This window comes from Amphibalanus amphitrite, unplaced genomic scaffold (assembly GCF_019059575.1).
Source record: "Amphibalanus amphitrite isolate SeventyFive unplaced genomic scaffold, NRLGWU_Aamphi_draft 000660F_arrow, whole genome shotgun sequence".
In the NCBI taxonomy this organism is placed as follows: domain Eukaryota; kingdom Metazoa; phylum Arthropoda; class Thecostraca; order Balanomorpha; family Balanidae; genus Amphibalanus; species Amphibalanus amphitrite.
This window is the reverse complement of record NW_024882154.1, coordinates 254,845-281,824: the sequence shown is the minus strand read 5'-3', so window position 1 is coordinate 281,824 and position 26,980 is coordinate 254,845. Positions and strand designations below refer to the sequence as shown.

The window sequence follows — 26,980 nt, the reverse complement described above, 5'->3', positions numbered from 1 at the left end:
AGAATGAGACGAAATGTTATCCAACGTTCAACCCTCCACTCTCCGTCCACTGTGTAAATCATCCACGTCAAGCTTCCAAACCGGGTCCTGGGGAGTTTCGACCAAACGGACGACTTCCCGGCTATTGTTCCCCGTTTTTATTTGGTCGACTTTTTCGCGTTATTGCGGCGACGGCGTCCCGTCGTTTACGGGGTGTAGGAGCAGATATTTCGACACCAGGTGGTGAACAAAAGGGTCTAAAAACTGGTCGACGTGTGCTCTGCCCTGCGGTGGTTGAGACGTCCAAAAGGACCGTCCCTAATGTCCGTTGGGACATAAAACGTCCCATCCAGACTTCTCTTCCTGTTCAGTCTGGGAGGCTTGTGGGCCGCTAGTTTTGTAGTTTTGTTATGTCAGAACACGTGTCGGGTAACGATATATCTTGTAGATTTACGCGTTATAGAGGTGCGTAATGTGTATTATGCTTACAATCACTTCAAACGCCCCCCCCACACACACACATTTTATAGTTTCTGTTTCGCTTCGTCATTTTCTGCTAGCTCGATCACCGCTCAAAACTCGTGATGTTTGTCTCCTATTCTTACTCCGTTCCGTGTAACACCATGTCCAATCCACCCGTTCCGATCATCTTTGATCCGTTCCCCTCCGTTCCTCCTCAGTTACCCTTTCAATAGACCTCTGTACACCGGTGTACAAAGGTCTATGCCCTTCCGTTCCCCCTTCCGTTCCCCTCCGTTCCTCCCCCGTTTCCCTTCCGTTACCCTTTCGTTTCCCCTCCGCTCCCCCTCCGTTTCCTCCGTTCCCCTGCTGCCGTCAGCAGCAGGGCACGGAGGGAGGTGAACGGCCGTTGGCTCGCCGCCGCGCTGGCGCTGCTGCACACCCGGAAATAGGGCTCCTGCACGCACCACACCACACCAAACCACACATCCTCGGCCACAGGTGCTGTTGGCATGGAGACGCGGCAGGAGACGGCAGGGGAGGCGGTGGGAGAATTTTAGGGAGAATATTGGGGAGATGTTAGGGAAGATAATGGGGAAGATGGTAGGGGGTTTATTGAACATGCAAGGGATATGCTAGCGAGACGCCATGGGGAAGACAGTTTGGGGGTTTTGTGGGAGAAATAGGAGGAGACTTTAGGGAAGATGTTTGGGAGATGTTTCATGGAGATTGTAGAGAGATGTTAGGGAAGACGTTTGAGGGTGTCTGGGAGATGGCGGGAGGCCCTCAAACAGGTTTTTGCGATCAGTATTATCGTTTAAATTGCTGTAGATCAATCCAGAAGCTGTTTTGAGATTGCCGCAATCTTTTGTCCATATTAGCCTTTCGTGTCGCTCATTTACTTCTTTTCTGGGGCACAATTTTCCTGTTTCTGTTCCGCTTTGATCAGATAGTACGACCACGTTGCAGAGCTGAAGCCCTCCCCCTTGATCGGTCCATTCACTTCCCCGCATCTTTGTCGGAACAGCTCATGCGCCCCAGTTCAGTGCACCTTCCTCATTTCTCTTCTTTACCCGCTTCCGTAGTTCATCCCCTCTCCCTCCCTATTTCGTGCTGGTCTCGCTCCATCGCTCCTCCTCTCCCTCGTCTCGAGGCCGTTATAACGGACCCCGACCCATCCACCATGTGTTGTGCTCCGGGCGGGAGGCAATTGCAGCGCGCGCCGACCGCCTCCCTCCGGTTTTCCTCCGTCGGGAGGATCTGGAGGCAGACGGCGCCACACAAAAACCGAACCACACCGCCGCTGGAGGAGAGCAACAAAAACGGGAAACGATGGAGGGCAGCGTGGGCCCGAGATCGAAACGACAGGCGAGCTGCTCAGGGGATGTCGGAGGGGTGTGTAGATGGTCGGCGCAGGAAGTTGTGCGTGAAGAGCTGCTGTCAAAGCGTTTAAACTTTTGTCGTGGCTTTAAAGACTGATATCGCTGAATAAGATTTAAACTTAAGCGTGACCTAGGAAAATACCCTGGCCTTATTATCAAATCATGTGCGGTATCCTAATTACCAAATCAAGTTTCGACGTAGGAAGGCATGGCGATAACTAAAAATCTTCTCGCTGTCTCATTCTTACTTGCGCAGTGACATGCCCAGTGCGCTTCTAGGCCAAGACGACTGCGCCACATGGTCTGAGAAGATGGGCCACGGGATGGGGTGGCGGGGTGCGATGTGCACCGTTGCTGTTCCTGAAATGAGCACCGGATGACTAGCGGCAGAGTCACTGGCCTGGTGGTGAAGCCATGACGTGGAGACTGGAAGACCGGTGTCTCCTTGACTGGGCAGATGTGGGACACATGACCGCCAGAGGCCCAGATAGACGGCTGTCGTGATGAGGTCTTCCAGACCATTGTTGGTGCCTTTTAGGAGAAGTTTTACGAACTTCTCTAGTCAATACTGATACCACAGCAGTGAATGCAATCTACTGCAATACCGATGTCAATTCCTATTTATTTCCCTAAATCACTATCACCCTAGCAACTCAGCACAACAATCTATCACCACGACCCCAATGACCTTGCAAGTTGCAATCTTCACCTCCTTCCTTGATCCCCTCGTCCCGCATGACGACGCGAAAGCTGCCGCCCTGGTCGTCCCACCGTCGGTCGTTGCCGTCTGGGGTTCATTCATCGGAAGTCGGAACGCCGTCGACCACCCTCCCACGACGGTGGCGGCGGCGCTGGGACCTGATTTATGACAGGCTGACAGGCTGACGGTGCCGTCTGGTGTGTGCTGGGCGGGTGCTGTACCGTACTTACAGCGGCGGGAGGGAGGTGGTTGGATTTTTGAGGGTGCATGATACTGACAAGTAGCATGCGTGATGTTGAATGCGACGTTGACGTTGGAAGCTGAGGGGTTTTTGTTATTTCTTGCTGCATATTTTGATCATTGGATGAAACAGATCTTTGGTTTTATGATAGCACTCACAATTTTCAGTGTTAGACATCCTTTGAAATAATAGTAATAATAGATTATAAATAATAGATGCTGAAACCAAATGAAAACACAACTATAGGTAATCTGCATTTTACAGACCTCTAATCGAATGGTTACCCTTTCTGCTTCTTCAGTGATGACGGCTAACCTTTTACGATCGAATTCCTTTCTTCCTTACGGCTTTTATCTCCATTATCTTGAATGAGACGTTCTTGTGGAATGTCCACCGATTTTGGCTTCCTTTTTTACATGGCATCCTACAATTAGTCTAAGTGGTGTCAGCTCTTGAAACCACCACTCTATAATTAAAACCTCCGTCACCTGTAGGGACCTCATCTCACCGGTCCATATTTTACGTAACATCTCTGGCCGCAGGCCGCGTTCTTATCGTGACCCGCGTTCCATGACACCCGTCCTGCGACCTCCACTTTCACAAACTGGTCGCCAGAGCGCCTCTCTCGTCCAGGGGCTCTTCCGCCGTCGGCAATCGAAACGCACTCGTTGCGTCGTCCAGCCGTCCCGTCGCCAAGCATACCTGGCCCGTCTCTACCCGTACTGGGCTCGTCTTCAAGAGGAGCGGGTCCGCCAGGGCGACTTTTTGTTGGGTGTATTTGTTGGTGACTGGAATGAACGAAAGGAGGACCTGCCCCGAGTCTCAGACATTCCTGTCCCGCGTGCGGGCCCGCAGGCCGATTGGTGAAGAGCGCAGGCATGCCGAGCGATCTCTCTGGGAAAGTAGGTGGCCTGTAGGGACACTGCGCGATTGATAAGGGAGCGCATTTAAAGCAGCCGGGTATGCAATATAAAAAGAACCTTTTTGGTTCTGTGGTATCCCATGAGAGCGATACCCTTAATGCTGTAAATTGCCACGTCAGCGAGAGGATACCGACTCCGTATAATCGGTAGGGTCACTAGGTGTAGTCTATTTAGATCAACGCGAGAAATCTTTAAAAAATTCCTTGGAGGTAATCCATCCATTTGAAATGTACGAACAGCTTGCAATTGATAAAAAATTCGCGCATTATCCCGATGTACTATTGAATGCTGTTCTGCCCCATCACAGTATCAAACAATCATTTAATTAGCTGGGAACACGCCTCAGAGCTGGGACGATTGACTACAGTTCTCGGGATACAGTTCTGTTCTACACGGTTTTACGTTGTCAGTGTTAGTCGGGTCGGCGCCCCCAAACGAACAGATACATGTGTCCGACACTCACATCTTGGGGGCGGGGAGTGTTTGATCCTGCCAAAGGGCTGAGGTCGTGGCAAGCAAATCCCAGGCTGTTTTGACCGCTTTTCTACGGCAATTCATGGGTCTAAAACGTCTTATTGTTATTAGTTTCAGTGTTTTTCTTTATTATCTTTTTTATAAATTGTATTGCTTTTGTCTATTCTATTGTTTTGCACTCGCCTTTTGCATTGATTTATTCGATTAACTATCTGCTGGATGACTACATACTTTGATAAGCTACAAATTGGTAAAAAGCCTCCCTACCACGACACATCATTCCGTTCTTCATTTTTCTCCCCACACGCCGGTCCCCTGCACTATCCAAGCACCCGTTCCTGCACGTTCACCCAGAGGTCACCGGTCCACGTCAGTTCCGGTCCTATACGCTAACCCGCCGCGCGAGACGGACGCCGGAAACGCGATGGTCGCGATTCGGTCGCTCTTGGTGGCGATGTGGTCGTTCTTGTCGTGCAGCATAGCGAGAAGGGTCAACGTGCCTCGCTGGGGAACGGGCTGTCGGGAACAGGCTCCACCGGGCAGTGACGTTTTCAACACAGCCGGTGCAGCCTTCCGGTGCCGCGGCAAAAATGGCGCAGTCTCTCAGCAGCGAGGCGAAAATGGCGCAGTCCGTGGTGAAGTAATATCGAGCGCAAAAAGGACGGGAAAAGGTTATGTAAGAGTACAGGACCGGGAAGGATGAAAGTAGTGGCACGCTTTGAAACCTATTCGTATGCTACAGCATTTTAAAGTAATCCGTCAGATATGCACCTGATTAATGATAAGCACATTGACTCTAAACCAGTTTCTCACACCGAACTGACTACCTCATCCCTGTACCCAATCTCCGTGCGATTGATGCCCACTCTGCTCCAAACTGTGTCGCCTCAGCAGAACAATGGCCACCGTCCGTTGTCTATTCTCACACGTCCATGTACCAATGAAGTCACGACTAATTTCGACAGCTCAATGAAGTGACCATCGATCTTGAGCGTGTTGATGCTTGCATAGTTTTAGAAAGTAGTTTTAGGGATCGCGCTTAGGGATGTTAAGTAGGAATGTCCCTTAGATAGTTTTAACTTTTCGAAGCGAAAGAGAAGGAGATGTGAGCTTATTTCACCCCTAACGAAACATCATTGAGCACCATCCTTTTGATGATCCCGACCAAAGATAGATGACCGCCACACCACTCACCGGAACACTGTTGGGCCGTGTAGGGTACCATGTAGTTACCGCTATAATTGACGCCCGTCGGGAGAGCCTGATCGATCGTTTGGGGACGGTTATTACACCCCGGTGTGGTCCCTGGTATAGTCGCCTCGGACCCTGCCCTGACACCTGCATTTGTTCGTGCGAGATTGATGATGTGATGGCCATGGGGTCAACGGAAGCCACTGTAAACGAGCAAACGAAGATCAGACTTCTTGTGTAGGGTGTGATGGAGCCTTGTTGGTAAAAGGCTTCGATTTTTATGTCAACAAAGAACGTTATTTTATAAAGCATCAATGTATTTAATTTTTCTAATGGTATGTAACTAAATAAATCGAAGTAGTCAAATATAGCGATTGTTTCCTCAGTGGGTGCCCTTAAATTATAAATTTCGTCTCTCTATACCGCATTTCTGCATCTCCTTGTTTTTGTGCGATTAAAACATAATTAACCCGTCATTAAAAATGATAAAGAGGGAATATCACAAGAACAGGGTGCACAATGAGCATTTATTTCTCTAAACACGCTTTTGAGCACCAAGCCTTCGCCTAAACCATGTCTGAGAAAATTCCTCCTCCGCGGTATGTGTGCGCCCTGTTGTTGTTTTGAAACTCGGAGGGACCCGGCGGGCTCCCGAGCGGCTTCACGGCCCTCTCACAAATCATCCCAGGACATGCACCCCGCGCTGCGCCACTTTTTGTCGCGCCGCCTCCGCAGGCGACGCTTGTGGCGCACGCAACTGTTCATCATGCCACGAGAGCTTGGAACAAGTCGAGGGGCGCTAAAGGACTACCTTGGGGTATCCCAGATCGATTGAGAATATGCACATTATGCAGGCGATAAGATCGCTGTAAGAATCCTTTCTTATTGATGGACAACTGCTTGATAGTTAGCTAGATGCTATGATTAAGAAGATTTCCATATTTGTACGAGCGAGCTTGTTGTAGGGCGCAAATGATGACAATGGTAGTTCTGCATCATTAGCTGATACTTCTTTCGTCAGTCTTAAAACATTTATTCAAGTTCCAACCCATTTACTAAGCACGGATGAAGGGCGCGCTAAGTATGTGAAACGATTATCAGGCGACCGCAAATAAAACTCAAACCGAAGCCACAATATGATGAAGAGTTTCCGCCGCACAGTGCGTTACCATGGAAGTCGAGTTTGCAAACATGGCGACCAGTGACATTACCATAGCAACGAAACCGTGCCGCAGCCATAACCAGAGCAGGCTACGACACCATTCTTAGCAACCGCACCGCGCCGCGGTGCATTGATCCTATTTAGGACGAAATAAAGTCATATCCTGTATTGGATGCAGCGAAGGGTTGCTTTTGAGGAATGATATGATGGAATGGAACGAAACGTTGGGTGAGGGTGACCGTTGCCGAAAGATAGCTTATTGGTTTCCCCCTGGAAAAGGCGAGGGGTTGATCCGAAGCAACAAACTACAAGATAATCGCAAGTTTGGTGCAGGATCAACTTAACATAGGAACAAACTAGAAGGATATGCGTACACTAAGTTCATTCAACGCAAGCGCTGATGCTTCAAAGGAAATGTAGTCTCGCCAACTTTCGTAGCCATACATATGTAATCGTCAAACTGAAACAAGCTTTTCTCGTCTTAACCGAAACTGTTATCCCCGCGCATGGCTTATGGCGTAGATTGGCGGCATGCCGTTCAGATTGTCTAAGCCCTTGGTAACGTCGAACAAGATGAACAGCTACAAACCCAAGAGAAACTGAGCTCCCAACGACCTGAACAAGACAGTTGTTCCCTCTGCAGAGAAACTCGGGGAGAAAGCTCTGTCTTGTGAGAAGTCAGACAGTCTGAATACCCTTACGAGTCCTCCTGTGGTTTCCTTGTTGATCAACACATCAAACCATGAACCGGTTGTGCCTACCCTAAGAGAACCTCCCATTCTACGTCTCACTGGACATTGATGCCTTTATTTGACCCGGCTCGTGCTAAAACGCGATACTATGTCCTGTGACGTCATTAGCAGAGGTCACCAAGGGACCCCCTATCGGCCCTGCCATATAAACCGGTCCTCCGACTACGAAGGTGACCTAGCGGCGGGCAGCCTGCATCGGAGACGCTTCTGGCGCACCTGCGGCGATCCTGGCGCCGTTTGCAGCCACGGTTCCGGTCAGGACAGAGCACGGAGGAGGCAGAGTAGACCGCCGCGAGCGCAGCTTCGCGGTCCTTGACCGTGACAATGGAGCCAGCCCATGAGCCCGCTCGACCAATCAAAGGCCGCGAGCCGGTGACGTCACGGCGCCGATGTCCGCCGCAAAATGCACCGCTATGCGGCCCGTCGGCGGCGGCCGCGCCGAATACGCCCCCGAGTTGTAGGGTGTCTGCTCGGCGACCAACAGAGCTGTGGCGTGGCCATGTAATGTTTTTGTGCGATCGTAAAAGATGCGATCGTCTTCACCTTCCTTTCGATCAGCTGTTTTTGTTGATTGTCGAGTCATGATAGCCCAAACTATCTAATGTTATGATATTGAAGTGCATGTAAAAGTCTACCTGTCATGAAAAAAATACGGCTACCTATAGCGTTTTAGAATGTTACAATTATGCTCGAATGGTAACATTATCGGGTGCACGTCAGAATAGCTAGTGACATTTGAGCTAGTGACTTTTGAACTAGTACAAAACAGCTAGTACCTCAAAACAGCTAGTGACAAAACAGCTAGCGTCAAAATAGCTAGTGAAGCAAAATAGCTAGTGCTTAGAAACAGCTAGTGACAAAACAGCTAGCGTCAAAGTAGCTAGTGAAGCATAAAGAGCTAGTGCCTCAAGACAGCTAGTGACGAAATAGCTATCGTCAAAATAGCAATTTCGTTGGACCTCTGTTCCTTTCCCTTTCACTTCGCTTCAAAAATGCAAGATATCTATGACTGTAAAGATGTATTTCCCGCGATATGCCATCTCTTTAATTCCCCGGTGCCCCGCTTCTAATTTGTTGTTTGTCCTAGGGCTCCCGTCCTCTGCCCTCCTAGCATTCCAAATAATTTTGTCAAACTACGGTGCTCTTCTGCTCCTTCTACCCGTGGGGACTCTTCGTCGGGAAAGAATCTATAATAGCTGCTCTACGAATAAGCTATTTTGCTTATTAGCTATTAGTCGACGCTAGCGATTTCTATAGCTACATGGGCGTAGGAACGGCTGGAACATTGTGGGTGCATGGGTGCAGAAATCCAGCCATGGCCGGTGAAGCCGGGGGGGGAGGGGGTAGGGAGCGGCACCCGAGCGGAGGCTACTTGTGAGCTTTGAGGGTGTACCATGTCGAAAAGGTACCTACCGATGATAAGTGTATTTAGAAGCGTTGATAATGTCAATATTGACTACCGCAAAAAGTACCTAAATGCGGCTAACTTAGCCATTTTCGAAGATAGGTATCGGGCTAAAACTTTTGACAGTGGTTCATCGGTATGTGTTCAATCACCATCCCAGACCATCACAGTAGCAAACGCTTCTAAAGGTGGAAAGTGGGCAAAATATCCTGAATTTGTTGTGCTGCATGGGAAGTAGTGTTGATGAGAAAAGGGGTTTTTGTTCCAGATTATTGTGGGTGCAGAATGCATTGTCTGCACCCACTGGAGAATTATTTTGGGTGCAACTGCACCCACTGCACCCATGGTTCCTACGCTTATGACTAGCTATAATGAAGCACTAGCTATTTTGCTCTACTAGCTATATTGACGCTAGCTGTTTAGTCACTAGCTGATTTAATGCACTAGCTATTTTGCATTACTAGCTTTTTTGGCGCTAGCTGTGTTGTCACTAGCTGTTTTGAAGCACTAGCTCTTTTGTACTAGCTCAAAAGTCACTAGCTCAATAGTCACTAGCTGTTTTGACGTGGACCCGCACGTCAGAATAGCTAGTGACATTTGAGCTAGTGACTTTTGAACTAGTACAAAACAGCTAGTACCTCAAAACAGCTAGTGACAAAACAGCTAGCGTCAAAATAGCTAGTGAAGCAAAATAGCTAGTGCTTAGAAACAGCTAGTGACAAAACAGCTAGCGTCAAAGTAGCTAGTGAAGCATAAAGAGCTAGTGCCTCAAGACAGCTAGTGACGAAATAGCTATCGTCAAAATAGCAATTTCGTTGGACCTCTGTTCCTTTCCCTTTCACTTCGCTTCAAAAATGCAAGATATCTATGACTGTAAAGATGTATTTCCCGCGATATGCCATCTCTTTAATTCCCCGGTGCCCCGCTTCTAATTTGTTGTTTGTCCTAGGGCTCCCGTCCTCTGCCCTCCTAGCATTCCAAATAATTTTGTCAAACTACGGTGCTCTTCTGCTCCTTCTACCCGTGGGGACTCTTCGTCGGGAAAGAATCTATAATAGCTGCTCTACGAATAAGCTATTTTGCTTATTAGCTATTAGTCGACGCTAGCGATTTCTATAGCTACATGGGCGTAGGAACGGCTGGAACATTGTGGGTGCATGGGTGCAGAAATCCAGCCATGGCCGGTGAAGCCGGGGGGGGGGGGGGAGGGGGTAGGGAGCGGCACCCGAGCGGAGGCTACTTGTGAGCTTTGAGGGTGTACCATGTCGAAAAGGTACCTACCGATGATAAGTGTATTTAGAAGCGTTGATAATGTCAATATTGACTACCGCAAAAAGTACCTAAATGCGGCTAACTTAGCCATTTTCGAAGATAGGTATCGGGCTAAAACTTTTGACAGTGGTTCATCGGTATGTGTTCAATCACCATCCCAGACCATCACAGTAGCAAACGCTTCTAAAGGTGGAAAGTGGGCAAAATATCCTGAATTTGTTGTGCTGCATGGGAAGTAGTGTTGATGAGAAAAGGGGTTTTTGTTCCAGATTATTGTGGGTGCAGAATGCATTGTCTGCACCCACTGGAGAATTATTTTGGGTGCAACTGCACCCACTGCACCCATGGTTCCTACGCTTATGACTAGCTATAATGAAGCACTAGCTATTTTGCTCTACTAGCTATATTGACGCTAGCTGTTTAGTCACTAGCTGATTTAATGCACTAGCTATTTTGCATTACTAGCTTTTTTGGCGCTAGCTGTGTTGTCACTAGCTGTTTTGAAGCACTAGCTCTTTTGTACTAGCTCAAAAGTCACTAGCTCAATAGTCACTAGCTGTTTTGACGTGGACCCACATTATCAAACTAAGCAACGCTTCATTTAACTCCCGATACATATAAGCACGAAAAAATGTTCAACCTATAGCTAGAACAGCATTCAGACACACCCTAATCAAACACGCAAACCGAATCACACGAGGAATGCAGCATTTACTATCATAACTTAACAGGTAAGGCATGAGTCTTACCTTGACATTATTCGACGGTGCGTAGAAGATCAAACCATGGGACCAAACCGCTACAACAGAGTACAGATAATTGCATCCATCACGCAGAATAACGGTCCGGGAAGAGAGATTCATTCAGCAAGAGGCTGTTGTCTAGGGTCACGGGGTTTACAAGCATGGACTAGAACGTACGGTACCTATTTGTCGGGCTAGACTTGAGCTATATTCTTCGGGAACTGTGTATAGGTAACACAGCATAAGTGTTTACACGCCGTTTTCTTTTACCGAGCTACAACATGGCGTTTAAATGCCAGAACAGCTATTTTGTTGTGTTTGCCACGCTTCAAATAATAACATTGTATTTCCGTTGTCTCCGAACAATTATCTCGACTTAACGCTCAACTGACGGTGTTTTCCTTCTATTTCAGGTGGTATCGGTGCATCCAGCCGGCTGGAAGCACGCAAACCTGTACCCCCACGGACGGGGGAGGCCCAGGTATGTAGCCGCAGGCGACTTGGGTCGGGTCGCGCGGCAAGGGCGCACTCAGGGTGGTCATCACGGGAGGGCGGGTGACAATGGACTATATATAGATGCTGGAGATGAAAGAAAGAACACAAAAAGACAGAGAAAGGAGGATAATGTTAAGTTAAAAAGTTACATGCTTTAGCTGCAGCGAGATTGATTGATCACAACTGTAGGACGGAATAGGGTTAAATGAGCTTGAAGTGATAATGGAGTATGGACGATGTCGAATTTAGAGCACGTGACTATTGAGTAGTTATTACTTATGTCTCTAAATCAGGTCACGGACACTGTGTCGAGATGACCGAGGCTGATATGGTCGATTTCCTAGCCTTCAGGCAGTTTTTTTTCTGAAGCAAGGTTATCTTCATGATAAATTTTTAAATTCCCGTAAAGTGACACAGCCGGTTGATACTACATTCCGAACTCCATAGCTGGCGAGAAAGGCAAGCAGCCACTGAGTCCTTCATATTCGTACCATCTGGCAAGACAGTCGCTCACCTACCGAATTGAATTTTTCGGGAAAATAAGAACACCCCTCGCCTACAACCAGCTACAACTCATTTTATCAGGTCTGAATTTCAGCGAACCCCCACCAGCGCTTTACCCCCGGCAGGTGGCCGTTTTATGTCGTGATGTATCAGACCCAGCTGGTCTATCAGTCTGATCTCCCGCTGGCTGCAGACGGAGGCCATGGTCCTGACGAGGGTGTGGTCCGCCCGAACTCCTCCTCCCCCTCTCCTCTCCCTCCTCACGATCGCCCCCCCCCCCTGGCCTGGCTATCGCCAGAGGGTCTAGGTGTGGTCCTTGATTGAAGAGATCGCTGGCACGGCAGGATTCCTCGCTAGTCGTGATAAATGCAGAAACTATCAACTAGCTAACCTATGTTTACTAGATATATCCAGTATGATGCAAAAGGGTGCAACATTTAATAAATTATCGTGCATTTTATTCCGCATTTGATGCATCGATTTCCCGGGTTCTATCATCAATCTCTGAATAACAGTGGCCACTCCATCTTGTAAAGCCTGGCCTGCTGAGGCCCGTTGGCCGTTTGTCGTTTAAACCATGGTGACCGCCAGTCAACATCTACAGAATGTTGACCTCTCCGTAACCCGCAACACCGGGGCCGGTTTCAGCCGGGTGATTTCACCACTGGTCCGGGTACTGTCTCTGAAAATTAGGCGGCATGTAGCGCCAAACATGGTCCAGTCAGGAGATCATGCCTCGAACAAGAGTGATAATGAATGAGTGATTTCGCCCAGTTTCCTGACGAGCTAGGAAGTTCGTAACGTTTTTTTTGGTTGTTCATGTATGATGATTACAGAGCTTAAATTGTTAAATGCACGTTTCCTTCAAAATTCTCATAAAGATGTGCGAACCTGATGCTTATCAGATAGCTTAACTGTTATTAGATTATTAGAACGTTAATGTGTAGCTAAACTTAAACTTACGCTTGTTAAACCTATGAAGCTAAAATGTAAGTTATTTAACCTCGCCGACCATCTAATCCTGCCATCTAGTTAGGTACCCTGTGACCTATTGATCCTGCATCCAGGCACCCAGAGCTCTAACCACCCATACGCCAAGCTCTCTAGTCTCTAGCGCTCTGTCTTTTCCGCAATTCTCTGTTTTCCTCGAGTGTTTTTGCGATAGCCGCTAATTCCGACTCCAGCTGTGCCCGTTAGGCTGCAGAGCAGAGCATGTTGCCCGGGCGATATCCTTCCTGTAGTCGAATGTTGCCAGCGCTGCACAGCAGTGGAGTTAGCTGAGACGGTACCAAAGTGTCGTAACTACCTCCAACTTAAAATCGTTATCGAAACTACATCGTAACATTACACCGTACTTTATGTTTTACCTAATACTTTATAGTCGTTTACGTTTACGTGCTTACGGGTGAGCTCTGAGCTGACATGACAAGCTTGCCAAAAGAGTGTTTGTTGTTCAGTGGAAAATATTACGGATATTATTTTCCCACTGCCTGGGCCCAAGCAAGTTAGTTCGATTATGCTCGTAAAGCGTAGGAATGAGGTTAAAAGAATGACATAAATGCCTAACTCTTGTACTCCCTTTGCAAGGACACACAGAGCACAGGTGTTGACCTCTGTATGACCTATGTGACCTTTGCTTCCCCAGGGCACAGCCGCTACCTCGACTGTACGAGTGCAACCTGTGCGGAAAAACGTTCAACAACCGGCGACGGGACCGGTTCCTGGCACATCTACGGCTGCACACAGGTGACACCTAGCGGAGGGTCCGGGAACTAAACTAGCGCCAAGTAGAGGGCTTTGGTTGAGGCAGGTCCGCCGACAAGGAATCAATAACCTGAGTGTGTGTACAGACGTAGACTTTGATATGGTCAACGGCATTTATTTTATGCGTCTGGGATAACATCGCACTGCGCCAACGTGATCCTTCCATGTGATAATCCATGGACTCGGCCTTTTCGCCTCAAATAGATCAAATGTCTTCATTGACCCACACCGAAGTCGAACACGCAACATTTGCTTCACTTGCTCACTTCAACTGGCCTCTTTCGTGACCCAGTCACAAGCACTGTTACCCTCCTGAAGTGTGCCCTTACCCCACCCGGCGAGTTCATACCAACGTCCCCTGCTGCGTTATCTTCTTCAACCTGTTCTGACCGTGACCTGACCTGACCCACAGGCGAGAGGCCCTTCAAATGTCTGATATGTGGCCGAGGCTTCAACAGACAGGACCATGTCACCGTACACATGCGACTTCATACGGGTGGAAAGCCGTTTCAGTGCATCGTCTGCAAGCACAGGTGAGATGACGCCATATTGCAATGACCTACGTCGATGACGGCTATATTGTGAGCACCTTCGTCGATAACGCCATGCTGTGAGGCCACTAGCGTCCGGAAATGTTGCTGTCCTACCTTTTGATCTATTGAAACCAGTTCAGGGAGCTCTGAAGCTAGGATGTGGGTCGTGGGGAGACGTTGGTTAAGACTGGCGCCCGTAGTGGCTGAGCCTATCCCGTTGAGACAGGGGTAGGTATGTGATTGGGCCACCCAGCCTACAAGCGATCACACAGGAGCGATTATGCTTGTTCTCTCCCCGGTTGTCTGGGTAATGTGGCTAGAAAATGTGAGCATAGATAAGATTGGGTTGGTTCCGAGGAGAGATGACAGATCGCGCTTCGAAAACCATGAGCGCCTTGCTTATGTGACCGCAGAAAATATCTGACGAGTTTCTATCCCCTTTCCGCCAGGTTTGCCAAGCAGCAGGAGCTCAAATCGCACGCCTGCGTAGGACCCATGATGCCCCCAGAGAACGGCATTACCATCACCCCCACGAGCGCCGTCGACTTCCGCACGTTCAGGGTCCGCAATCAGCTGAACGGGTCACCATCTCGTGCCGAGAGTGGCGACTGATGGCGACGGTGGCGCCGCGTCGCGGCCGCCCGGCGAAACTAAGCCGCGCGGGTCGACGCTAGGTGACGTTGGCAGCCACGGTGCCGTAAGCGCAGGCGCAATGTGGCGAAGGAATGGCTTGGCACTACATGACCTGTCACGACGTTTGCTTTTAGCGCAGCTTTAAACGCGCAGCGCTGAAGAAGAAGCGAAGCACGCGATGTTTGGTGGTTCGTTCAACTCAACGTTTGGCACACGAAGCTCTCGCCATGGCTGGTTACGGCGTATGTGTGCACTCTGGACGCTGGCACTCGAAGAGGCCCTCTACCTCAATATGTGCACTCGCACTCCTCTGTCCTCTTCGCTGGAAGCGCCTCGGGCATATACCGGGTCGCCGCCGCCTCTGCAGGCATTCAGTGCATACATAGCGCCACGCGGCGGGGACTCAGCGCAGAGCGGCCGCGTGATGGTGGCGGTTAAGATGGCGGCGACGTTTTCGCCTGTCTCCGATAGATGTCAGGCGCGGCGCGTGTTTGTGTGAGTGTTCCCGGCGGATATATATGACGTCATCTGTGTGTCCGCCGACAGTCCATGACCTCGTTTTGTTGTTACAGAGAAAGGTGCTCCATATAGACGTAAGTCTCACATTCTATGTGTGTTAACTGTGCGCGTGGGCGCCCTCACCGCAACGCCATCTAGGAGACATTTTTAAACTAACGTCTACGCAGCAGCCAAAGACGTTGTCCATTACGGATGACCAGAAAGTCTGCTTCTTGAAGCTCCGTACTGATTCAGGGTACCACAAAGTTTTATTTCTGTGCACACGGTTGGTAGACTTTCGTTTAGCATTTGAACGCTGGGCATTTTCTTGTTGTGCGCGGTACCTAGCTAGATGTGACGCGCCAGCAGGTTGGCAATTAGCACTGTCTCCGCTAGGTGGCGTTATGGTCGTGTGGTATGTGTTGTTGTACCGTTTCCGGTAGGTTTTACTGACTGTTATTTGTTAGCTGTTGTGGTAGACGATGTGCTGTTCCATGTAGAAAGCGGGTCACCATTCGACGTCCCCAAGTACAATTGTCCTGTTGATTTGATTCAGCCAATAGCAATGCAGTGACGTCAAGAACGGGAGAGGTCAATTCCAGCTCAATGACTAAGCCCACTTGATCGACACCCCGAGCGTGATTTGCCCGACTTGTGTCCCTCCGTTCAGGAGAGTTTTGTTGGTCGCTCTACGGCTCTGTGACAATTCATGTTTAGATTACTTGCTCTCCAATTCAGGGCTCTCGCCCGGGCGCGCCCCGGCAGCCGGACCGTACCATCCGCTCCTTAGTTCACAGCGAGTACCTCCAACTGAGGAGCTGCTCAATCAATTTTATACGGCTTTAACTACGGGCTCCCTGGCCAAGGGGCTAAACTGGCCGTCTGCATTAAGCCCTTGAACCTGTAGTTAACAAACTAGCCACCTGATGTCTCCATACATGTTTTGAGCTGTAAATACGTGTATATCAGTGTTAGGGGCCCGTGCGGTGTATGTTCGCCTCGCCCCAGATTTCTACGTTCTACGGGGATCTCTGCTTTAATTTGACGAGGTTTTTCGTGACGGGTTGCGGGATCTTGATAATGTGAACCTGAATTGTACCTTCCTATCGACGACGGTCGGTGTGCAGCGACTATGTTTTGGAATCCTGCTCGTCTTTGCGTATCTACCTCCTCCGTCCAGTTCTTGAGGCGTCGTGGGCTTCTGTGGCTGTATTTCCCTTTTCTGTGAGCTCCCAAGTCTGAGGTCGTGACGGTGGATGACGTCACTGGAACGCAAGAGCAGTCCGGGCCGGAAATGCAATTATTCATTGGTCGTCGCGGTTTTGTGACAGATGCTTGTTACCGTAGTAAATTTTCCTGGAGATGTCGCAAACAGGTTGTCAGATAATCCCATGATAGATTCGACTAGATACCATCTCTAATATTGCCACAGGATGAGATCAAAACCTCTGCAAAGTGAAAACCGTTAGCTACCAATTATTAGGTATATGAACGTGCAAATATTGTTGTCGTTTCATAAGCTATGATTACCACACTGTTACCATATATATCGCTTCGTTACCACTGATACCGCACCTGTTCAGGATTTCAAAACTGCCGAGCCCTCGGGCCAACATAGACTATACCCTGTTCTCTGTTGTGGAGAGACTACCGCCATGTTGAAAGATCTATTTCGCGATGCCGCCCCTGTCCGACGTTATGCTCGTTCCAGCTGAGAGCTCGCTCAATCACATAATATCCAACGGGCTGGTTAAAACAACGTGTTGTGGCATTTCGTGAACTGTTTGCCTAAGATTTCGTATTGTTTGACTGGGCGACTGCTGTGGCCATAGCCACAACTCGACATTTTTCACACTGTTCCTTTGTCCGTACCTAAGATCGTACCTTCGGAGCGATTTGGTGGAAATAGCGGATAAACTTTGTCGACTGTGTTGCCAAGTTCTGGAATTCTGTATGCCACACGCTCTCGAGAAGAAAACGCCCCCTTTTCTACGTCATCGCCTCGCTTTGTTGATCTTGTACACATATGTCCGTGATTGGTCCTTCTCTCTCTGCGGGTGGGATTCCAGTTTTATATAATGTAATAAATAAATTATATCATGTTACTCAAACAATGTTTTCTTGGGAGCACCGACCTGCTGGATTGATCGATGAATGACGCGACAATGATTTCTACACCTCATTGAAACATTTTGCTCGTGCCTGGAGGATGCACCCCAGCACGCCTTCCCTGAGTACGCCTCTGCGTATGACCTGGCGGAGGTCACTGCGTGGCCGCAGTAGTGAACGGGACACGGTGGGAGGTGGGTGCGCGGTTGGAGCCACAAGACAAACTGCCGAAGCTGAAAACATTCTAGGTAAGTCCGAGTGATAAAACTATCATCTACGTAGTACATCACGATGACCTTGAGCACTTATGTACCCTGACTGGCTGTATCTGCTTGTGTTGACTGTTGATAAATATGCCTTTTTGGCACTATTTGATTTCATTATGCAAAGGCCCTATGTAAATGCTGACTTGTCTGACCGATAATACTATTTTCTCTCCCAAGACAACAACCCGTTTGATACTATCAGATCTCGTTCTTTCACATTTATTTCAGTCTCGCACACACACAGGCATCTACAAAACAAAGGCACTTGGCTACTGCAACCATACTGGTATCGTGACCTCGCTACGTATGCACATTTCAATTTGAGATCTGAAAGGCAGCTAGTTTAGCACGATCTAACTTGCGCCGCTGTGCTTCAGTGACGCGACTGTGAAGCCATCTAGTAAGTTTGCATTAAAGTTCGCTCAAATAACCCATTTAGGAATATTAGCCCGTTTATCAAGTTATGGCTTTCTCTTCGAGGAAATAGTTCAGAAATCCTCTCAGCATATATCCTGGAAATTACCGAATGACAGCCTTTTGAAAAGAAAATCATACAATACAATCTGTAACGTAAAAATTACAAAAATACCAGTGACAACTGCTCTCGATGCCAGCATACGGCACAAATAGCTCAATTTTAATAAATATGGCTTATGGTACCGCCCAAATCACAACTTCAACCATCGCACCGATTCACATTCATATCAAAGTTCCGTTCAAAAATGGATCGTTGAAACATCAAACTGTCTTGGCATATATCCTTGCACTGGAAAAGACTTTAAGTCAATAGGGACGGAAGCATTGAGCTAGGTCTGCTGGTCTAAATGCAATGTTTGACAGCAGAACAGGCTCTTCATTTAACCACGATGTGGAAAGATCTGACCGCGCGACATCGAAAAAACAACAACAGAAATTCGGCTTCCCTGTTCGAATAGTGATGTCATTTGGATGTCAACACCAAAATAAGTAGAAAAATATACATGGTAACAATAATGACATTTGCAATGTACCCGGTTTACAATAATGTTGCATTACGTAGTTAGTTGGCCACTATGAACGTCTACCCTGTTACCGGCGTACAGAAACCACGTAGCATATAAGTAGGAATGTTGAACCCCTGCTGTACGAATGTCTTTATTCTGAACATGATGCCTCCCGGGCACGTCCAATCTCGGAGCTTCGGAGTGTCTTGCCACAAAATTATATGTTTGCCTGTTCCCATGAACTAACTTCGAAATGGTATGCCCTCAAAGCCTTTATCTTTGGAAGCATGAGGCAAGACTCTAACTCTCTTTTGATGTGTCAATGCAAGAACACAGAAGACATCCATAGCGAATCCAATCGCCTGATCTCTGAATTTAATCATCATGGTAACAGTTCTCTAATACTGTTAAGCTCTACCGCATGAATCCATTTAAAATCTATTGGCCAAAGTGGAAGAGTATCTGACTAGAGTAGGGTGTGTGAGCAACATCGACCCGAGAGACTACAGACACGGCACTACCAAGCCAGTCTAGTCGTCATTCCAGGACACTACGTTTGACTGAGAGCTCCGGAGCCCCGGAACTGACCGAAACACAGGTGTGAGATCACTCAAATATCCTAACACACGACATGTGACACTGAAATATTGTATACAAACTTATCGGCAAAAATATCACATCCAAATGCAAAACTCCTGATTGTCTTGGAAAAATGAACCACAAGTAAATATGGCGTAGCAAAATATCACATGGTAAGATCGATAACAAAACTACACATCCTAAACGAACATTGTGATCTTAGGAACAGAATGTCTCCACAAACATAACCTACTGGTGGGGCTCCGAACTCCAGCTTAGGGCGGCGCTCAGTAGATGGCGCGCAGTGCGGCAGCCAGCACCACCACGGTGCCGGCGATTGTCATCGTAGTCGCTCCGTTGCATCCGTCTTTCTCGAAGCACTGGCAAGAGCGAACCACCACCTCCGCATTGCGGGAGCCCACGCAAGTCTCGCTGTGGTTGGCGTATCCGCACGAGCGGATTATGCGCACGTTGCCCAGCACTGGAATGACATGGCGTGACATGGTCATCGATGGGTGTGGCCAAAAGGTCATCAGTGGACTAATAGTGTAAGGCTTCCAAAGTGTGGGGAAAAACACACATAGTAGGACTGGCATTTTGACAATTCAATACTGCAGATGAGCCTAAGTCATCAGCTGATGCCCTAGAAATACTGAAGAGTAAAGACAGTAATTGGTAGATGATCATGAAACCATAATTGGTTAAGTATAAATATTTTAATCTCACAGATGATAACCACAATCATTCCTCTTTCTATCCTATATCATAAAACACTCACTTTGTACAAACAGCACTGTGTCTAACTACATAAGAGCCAATGCAGCCTCAGCAGCTTTGCTGGTGTGCCAATTACACTGTCATGTGCTCAGACAGACTGGAATCTCACCTGTCTGGTGTGTTTTCCGACAGAGCACCCGCTGCCCCTGCTTGGTGGGCTCATCACACAATGTGAGAAAGCCAGCTGCTTTGGCACGGTCTTTGTCAAATGGGTCCTCACAGGCAGTGTGGTCTGCTGAAGAGCACTCATGGCATCGCAGGCCTTCACCTGAAAAGGAAGGAAAAAGCACACAGTATTATTGATAAATTCTAACCAGCCCTGAGTAGAGAGAAACCAATCAATCTTTACCTCCCTACATACCTACATAAAAAGGAGAATGCAAGTTTGCTAAGGTCTGCAGAAGGAAATGGGCATTTGCATACAAAGCATACCACATAAAGAAGAATGAACATTCATTTTAGATGTTAGGCGATTGTACTGTGTACCTGAAAAGCGAGATTATGTGATCAAGAATTAGCTGAGCACCTGATAATCAATTGCACTTGCAACCTTACCCAGGGGTCAGTCCTGGCATAGACCTATAGGTTGAGGTTGGGTTGAGGTATGTTGATGTAGCTGAAGAACGTGGGCACTGGGCACGTGTTAGAAAGTGTTTTAAATCGGGGTCATAATCAATGATAGCTAGACTGAAGCATGCAAATATTCTTACACAAGTTGCATACTTACATCCAACAATATATGCAGAGAAAACCAGCAGCAAGGTCAGAAGCAGGGCAAAAATATTCATTCTTTGATAGGGTATGATCACAAAGGTCTCAACCGTCTCAAAAAGAGATAAAAGTGTAGGCAACAATTTGAGCAGGAGAGCAAGCAAGAGCGACCACCCAGCGAGCTAACGAGTAACAGAATTCGTTCACAAATAGATAGGGAAAGAACGTTCCGGAGCGTCGCAAAACCAACAAATCCGAATCGACCGGAAGCCCCGTAACGATTTGCTCCACAGCAGACGGATATCCGATGACCTTGAACTGGCGATGTCGTTACACTTATGAATCCCCGATAGAAATGACAAACATAGTTTACGAAGTCGGAACTCTATAAAGTTCTGCACAAGCGGTCGAATCGAAAGCGGGTGTATTTGAACTAATCACATCATAGAAGGTGTACATTCCAAGTCAAAGTATCGAAACCGATATTTTATCATGCGGATTCCTTTTAAACGTAATTTATGCCGCCGACGAAGTGACAAGAATAGGGGAAGTTGGGGGAACGCCGAATACTTTTTTTCTGACGCCCGTAGCACGCAAGGTAGACAACATAAGCTATTCTTGTTGGCGTCATTCGAGAGGCCAGTCTTTTGCCTTTCAAACATACCAGGCGCATTTGATGAATTCGCATACCGTTAAGCGCACAAACTAAAAATATCAAAGAAGTGACTTTTTCGGCGTTGCCCCGGACTGCGGGGAAAGCCGAAAATGGGAGAAATGATCTACGGGAATGCCGAAATTGATGTTTTGCTATTTTATGTCAAATTTTATCCAGAATTCGTCAAAGCTGACACGCGTTTTAAGAGCTTGAGGACGCTTGGTGCACACTGGAAGTTATAATTGTGTGATATAATAAGAAAAGGCCAGGTAAATCATTCCTTATGGTAACAGGCCGTTGTGTCGGTTAAAAGTGTAATTTGTGTGACTAAAAATACGCGTTGCTATTCTACAGCGGTAAAGTTCACGTAGCGTGCTTTAACCCGCGAGTTGCTGGGGGGGGGCGTTAAACGCCCCCACTTTTTTCGCCGGGCCATAGCATAAAAACGGCGCGCCGCAGGCGCGCCAAATTTTGGGTACCTGTAGGGAATTGATTGAAGTTTATTGTGACAAAGTTTCAAAAAAATCAGTCGGAAAATTTTTGAGATATCGAGGTTTTAGTGACGTCATGATTTTTGAATTTTCGACCAAAAACGGCGTATGTTCAAAAAATCATATAAAATCACAGAATAGACATACAGACATGCCGTAAACGCCATTAGACTGCCAATACCATGAACAATCAAATGGCTATCTTCGATTATTGATTATCGTTCCGCATTTCCAAAAATCTTCAACTGAATCTTGACAATTTCTCGTGACTACTTCACGACTATGATACATGCATTTCTTAAATTAAACTTTTTTAGCCAAACACGTACACATATGATAAAATGAATGTCACCATCGTGTTCTACGCCCCAAATTACCCATAAAACATGTGTCACGGGCTGCGAATATCAGTTTTGATTTTCGGGGATATGTGCCTACCCGGTTGACCTGACCTTGACCCTGACCTATGCTTGACTGACCCCTACATGGAGCTGACACTCTTGTAGGCCTTATACGATGGATTGTGCACCATTTTGACAGAGTTTATGACGAGAGGCGCCCATTGCGAAGTCCTGAAGTCCATGCTACTGAAAGGCCGATTTCAGGTGTTTGACCTGACCTTGACCCGACCTGTGACCTCAAAACTCAACTTTAAAATACTCATCTGAAGCGTCTCGTCGCGCTCTTTCGTTTGCCGCCTCGTGCGTTTCGCTGCGCCTATTGGTTCTCGAGTTATCGGCTGGGGGCGTTTAACGCCCCCCCCCCCCCCAGCAAACGGTGGGTGGCGAAATACCCCAGCAACTGCCGGGTTAACGCGCGTAATTGCACGTTTTCGGCATTACCCCAGCCAGCCATACTTTCATTTGCAGGCCCATAACTTTTCAACGTGCTGTATAAATTTCAAATAGGCAGCACACTTATGCAAAGACGTGCTGAAGATTAGGTACTTGACAGAATTGGCCAGACAAACGGTAGCATAATGAGTAGGAAATGCAGCTTCGAAGACGCATGTAGTACAAAGGAAACGTACCTTGAAAACGCTCTTGGCGCCCTCACAGCCGAAGTATTCCGAATGACGACTCTGTCGACTGGTAACAAACATGCGATAATTGGTAGTCACTTAAGCTTCAGAGCATCACTGACAGGTGGCATCCATGTCGTACGGTTTTCGAAAAATCTCGAATTTCGGCTTTGCCCCAACTCGCGCGGCATTGCCCCAACTTCCCCTACCTAGGTACCTACCTAGATACAGTCTTGAAACTGTTCGGAAAGCCGAGTGCTTTAAACGTAATTCGCTAATTTAGTTACAAAGTTCACTTAGGCGTCAGCATAATTCTAATTGCCTCAATGGCTCCAGGTTCCAGCGACCAGCCTACCTAGAAGGTACCTACCTATGTACCTACCTACCACGGATATGGAGGATACACTGAATCGAATGCCCTCAGTTGTAAAACCGACTGCTGCCAGCTGACAAAACCGGGCCGAGTGCACCCCGCCTGCCCTATTCGAGCGGCGGACGAGGGTGAGGGGCGAAGGCATTCATTGCACCCAAGATACTGGTCAGTGGTCGTGTCTTAACTACCCTCGAAAGTCGAAACCAAAGGTGCCTACTAGCATATGTTTCTTGATGACAAGTGCATGCTTTCAGTTTCAATGTCACTCCAAGCTGTATGCATAAAGCGCTGCAAGGACCTGGATTCGCAATACCTTTAAGCATGCCCAGTCATTCAACACATCGACCAACCCTCCCCATCCGTGTCACTCGTAGCTTCATCTCTTCCACTATGACGCGAAGCCTTCCGAAGGCCCTCTGTCTCTTCAAACTCACCCAGACTGAGCTCTGTTTGGCATCCAGCAACCACTAGCGTCCTCTTGGCTCGGACCACTGGTTTGATAGATTTCGAGCATGGACAGCGCAGTCTGTCAATCACGCCCTGGAGCGCATCAAAAGCCGAGAGCAGCGAGAAACCAAGCAGGAGGCCCAGATACCCGCCAACATCGGCGAGAAGATCGCCTGGAGTGTAGGTGATGAACGTCTCCATCGTGTGGCGTACTTCTCCCAAACGAAGGTGGAGCACCAAGGTGTTCTCATCGTTCGGCTGCCACGGGTTCGGGTGTTCTGTGTAGTCGAATCGGTCGCGGATGCAGGGCTCGGGGCACGGACAGCTCGCCAAGCCTTCGGGATTGGTGAGGAAGCTTATGAAGGGTCGCTCGCCGAGGTAGTCAAAGTCGATGTACCAGAGGGTGTCCGATGCTAAGCAGAGGGGCTTATCCGCAGTCACAGAAGATGACTCCATGCTGCAGTTCAGCCAGCGAAAGTAGCAGTGTCTTTGACAGGTCACTCGACTGTAGGCGGGGTCTTCCTCGCACGGTGCCCTCCACAAGTTCGGACGAACATCGCGCTCAATACGCAGGTGAAGCGACTTGAGGCTGGTCTCGTTCGTGATGGGATACATGGTGACATTCTGCACCGGCAGGCCCCAGTACTCTTCATCACCGTGCACGAAGAGGAAGTAGCTGAGGATGACGCCGTTCCAGGGCTCTTCGAAGGCGGGCTGCCGGCGAAGACGAAGAGTGACGTCACGACAGAAAGGTGTCAGTGTGGCGCAGATTCCACCGTTTCCGTAGTCGATAGTTGTGTTCCAAATACCACACTCTGTTTGCAGATAGTCCGGACTTTGGCGCAAGAAATCGGCTTCCAGTTTTTCGTCGGGGACGATGATCTCTGAAAGTTTCAAACCCGACCAGCGGAAGAAATCCACCAGTGAGCGGTTTGAGAAGACGTCATGAACTTCCTTGCTGGAACCTTGGATGAGAATGCGTTGGATACTGTCATTCAAGATGGAAGAATGGCACACGGAAAAACGTGGTCTCTGAAACGTCTCTTCCCAGCGAAAGGAGACGGCAGTAGGCTCGGAGAGACACTGGTACGTCTTCTGACCGGTCAAGCTCAGCCAAGCCACGAAAAGCAACAGAATGACGGCATGCTTCAGTCGCATTGACATGCACCAACTTTTGATCCGGAGATTCTTTAGGACTTCTTTGCACTGGTTACGGCTAGCTCGATTCCCCATTTCTGCCGAACATCTACATAGATGCAAAGCAGAGAGGCGGTGAAAAATTAACTTCCAATCGCAATGATGCTGCCAAAACAATAGCAGGATGCTGCTGAACGTCACAGTCTGACGGTGAAGGCACTGATTATAGTTCCGTGTCGCCACTCGCTAGATGGTTGCCTCACCTATCCAACGGGACAGTGCAATTGACTTCTCCATGTAGGCAGCTGCATGAAGACCGTTGGTGGAAACCATACGGTAAAGCTTTCCACGAGCGACGAAACCAAACGACTGAATTGCCACTGTTTTCAGCGTTGACTCTAAAGGGAAACTGACTGACTTATGTCTGACTTGCCTCCGTTATTGATTTAGGTGAGCCACCACAAAATGGATACACTGGTTCCTTCGCTTATTATGTGAATAATTCGGACATTTGCTGATTAAACGGCACTTGCGTGCACGGTGCAATACGGCTTCACAGCCACATTTTGTTAAGTGTTTGTGCTTTGACGGCACGAGAAGCTAGAACAGGCAATGCAGGCCATTACATTAAAGTTGACATTGCAATTAGCATTAATTATAATCACCCTTTGAGCTACCGGTTGTAATTTTGAGAAATATGCAATTTGAAAAAGGTACCTATTCATTTGCGAATGGGATTTCCTGATCTGCTAATGAGGATTCTTTGAACCAAAGTTCAATTCCAACCTCAATGAATGTCTTTTGAACGACGGGATCGAGGCCGAGGGAGGACTTCTGAAAAAGCTTGTACATGGTTCGTGACTTCTATTGGCTCGAGAATGTCAGATGTGTCTCTCCTTAGTACCCACGTCAGAATTATAGTCGAACATCGAACGTCGACATGGCATAGGGGGACTCGACCCCATGCGCTCCGCTCAGGTGAGGTGTTTATTCTATCTTATACCACGACCAACATCATGTGCCGTGTGCAGTCTTCAGCTTGAAGAAGTCTTCGGTAGTCATCCAAAACATGAGGCATCAAATCGAAACGGATAAAACAAAAGCAAATAGCAATTCTTTACCGGAAGCAATATGCAAACAGGATTACAGTAACAAAGGAGGCAGCACATACCCGGGCATCAAATACGGCGTCAAACATCTAACCTTCCTCTAACGACGACTGGCTTGTAACAAACAAAACGTTGTGGCGTTAGGTGTTTCAAAGCCAACCATTTATTTTTAGGCATTTTTATTTATTTACAGCATAAAACCTTCAACTTGCTACTTCTGCGCATTTTTTCTAGTGCGTACGGCCCTCCAGGTACTTAGTGGTTGGTTGCCAACATAACTATAAGCGATCTGGATTGATGAATACTAGAGCACTTCATGGGCCGGATAAATCCGTTATCCACGGATAAATCCGCGGACCGGATAGGATTGGATTCTAAATTTGTTAAAAAAGAACGGATATGGGCGGGCCGGATTTGGGAATTGAAGGTTGAACCCGGATCAAAACGGATCAAAATTTTAACATTCAACATTGAAGTTAAAAATTAACCTAATGTGTTAAGCGGCAGCAGAGGTTTGATTAAAGTAATAGGCATCATTTTATGACACTCACTTGTCACAAGACTTGTCTTCAAGTGGATAATGTATGCAATGTATGCATGGTTTTTGGAACCATGATGGTCTATGAGATGTATGGCTGTCTGGTCCCATAGATTGAATTTGTTAGTCCAGTTTTGGGTGAAACCAGTTATTGGTGAAACGGATTATTACGGATATTTTTTGGAAGTTTGGCTGCAATACGGGCCATGGGTGGGCCGGATTCTGATATTCAAAGAAAGGCGGATAATGGGCGGATCTGGATATGACTTGCCGGATATGGGCCGGGCCGGATCCTAAAAAGCCTATCCGTGAAGTGCTCTAATGAATACGTCTAATGGCTGTTGAAAACCATTGTCGAAGTGTGTGCACGAACCCTCTTCTCATTTCTATTGAGTCATTTTACAGGATTGTCTGTCATTCAAAGTTATTACACCAAAAACACATAGGCTAACCAACCACTCTTTTGCTGGAGGGGCGTACCTGACGACACGATAAATAACCATCTATTACGATCGCACTTGCGAACAAATTATCTAAATAAGACTGCGGTCGTGGGCCGTCTAGCCTAGCACCTCGGTGAGACTATAGGGAATAATTTAGAGTCCTAGGGGTCAGATAAAAAAGACAATTGTCGTGGCGTAGCCATGATAAGAGGGAGTAGTAAAGTAATCTTG

At 47.8% G+C, this 26,980-nt stretch overlaps 2 protein-coding genes across 2 annotated transcripts in view; one reads left to right on the top strand and one right to left on the bottom strand.

The window, feature by feature from the left end:
- Positions 1 to 17,224, top strand: part of LOC122364182 (sex determination protein fruitless-like) — a 106,854-nt gene extending 89,630 nt beyond the window's left edge. The window contains exons 7-10 of the mRNA XM_043334319.1: positions 11,097 to 11,164; positions 13,328 to 13,428; positions 13,859 to 13,979; positions 14,429 to 17,224. Coding sequence (XP_043190254.1) covers positions 11,097 to 11,164; positions 13,328 to 13,428; positions 13,859 to 13,979; positions 14,429 to 14,591 — 453 coding nt within the window. The 3' untranslated portion in view covers positions 14,592 to 17,224. The remainder of the gene's footprint in view (positions 1 to 11,096; positions 11,165 to 13,327; positions 13,429 to 13,858; positions 13,980 to 14,428) is intronic.
- A 464-nt stretch (positions 17,225 to 17,688) lies between these two features.
- Positions 17,689 to 20,837, bottom strand: LOC122364185. The gene is made up of 3 exons (XM_043334323.1): positions 20,552 to 20,837; positions 19,934 to 20,092; positions 17,689 to 19,528 (listed from the first exon to the last, which is right to left on the bottom strand). The coding sequence occupies exons 1-3, from the start codon at positions 20,610 to 20,612 to the stop codon at positions 19,335 to 19,337; spliced, it is 414 nt and encodes a 137-aa protein (XP_043190258.1). The 5' UTR covers positions 20,613 to 20,837; the 3' UTR covers positions 17,689 to 19,334.
- Between the last annotated feature and the right edge of the window lie 6,143 nt (positions 20,838 to 26,980).

Excerpts from the sequence above, each read along its gene's own strand:
- LOC122364185 (XM_043334323.1), bottom strand. The coding sequence starts at position 20,612 with ATGAATATTTTTGCCCTGCTTCTGACCTTGCTGCTGGTTTTCTCTGCA. Across the intron at positions 20,093-20,551 it reads CTCTGCATATATTGTTGGAT|GTGAAGGCCTGCGATGCCAT; the intron begins GTAAGTATGCAA and ends CTTCCTTTTCAG. Across the intron at positions 19,529-19,933 it reads TCGGAAAACACACCAGACAG|TGCTGGGCAACGTGCGCATA; the intron begins GTGAGATTCCAG and ends ATGTCATTCCAG.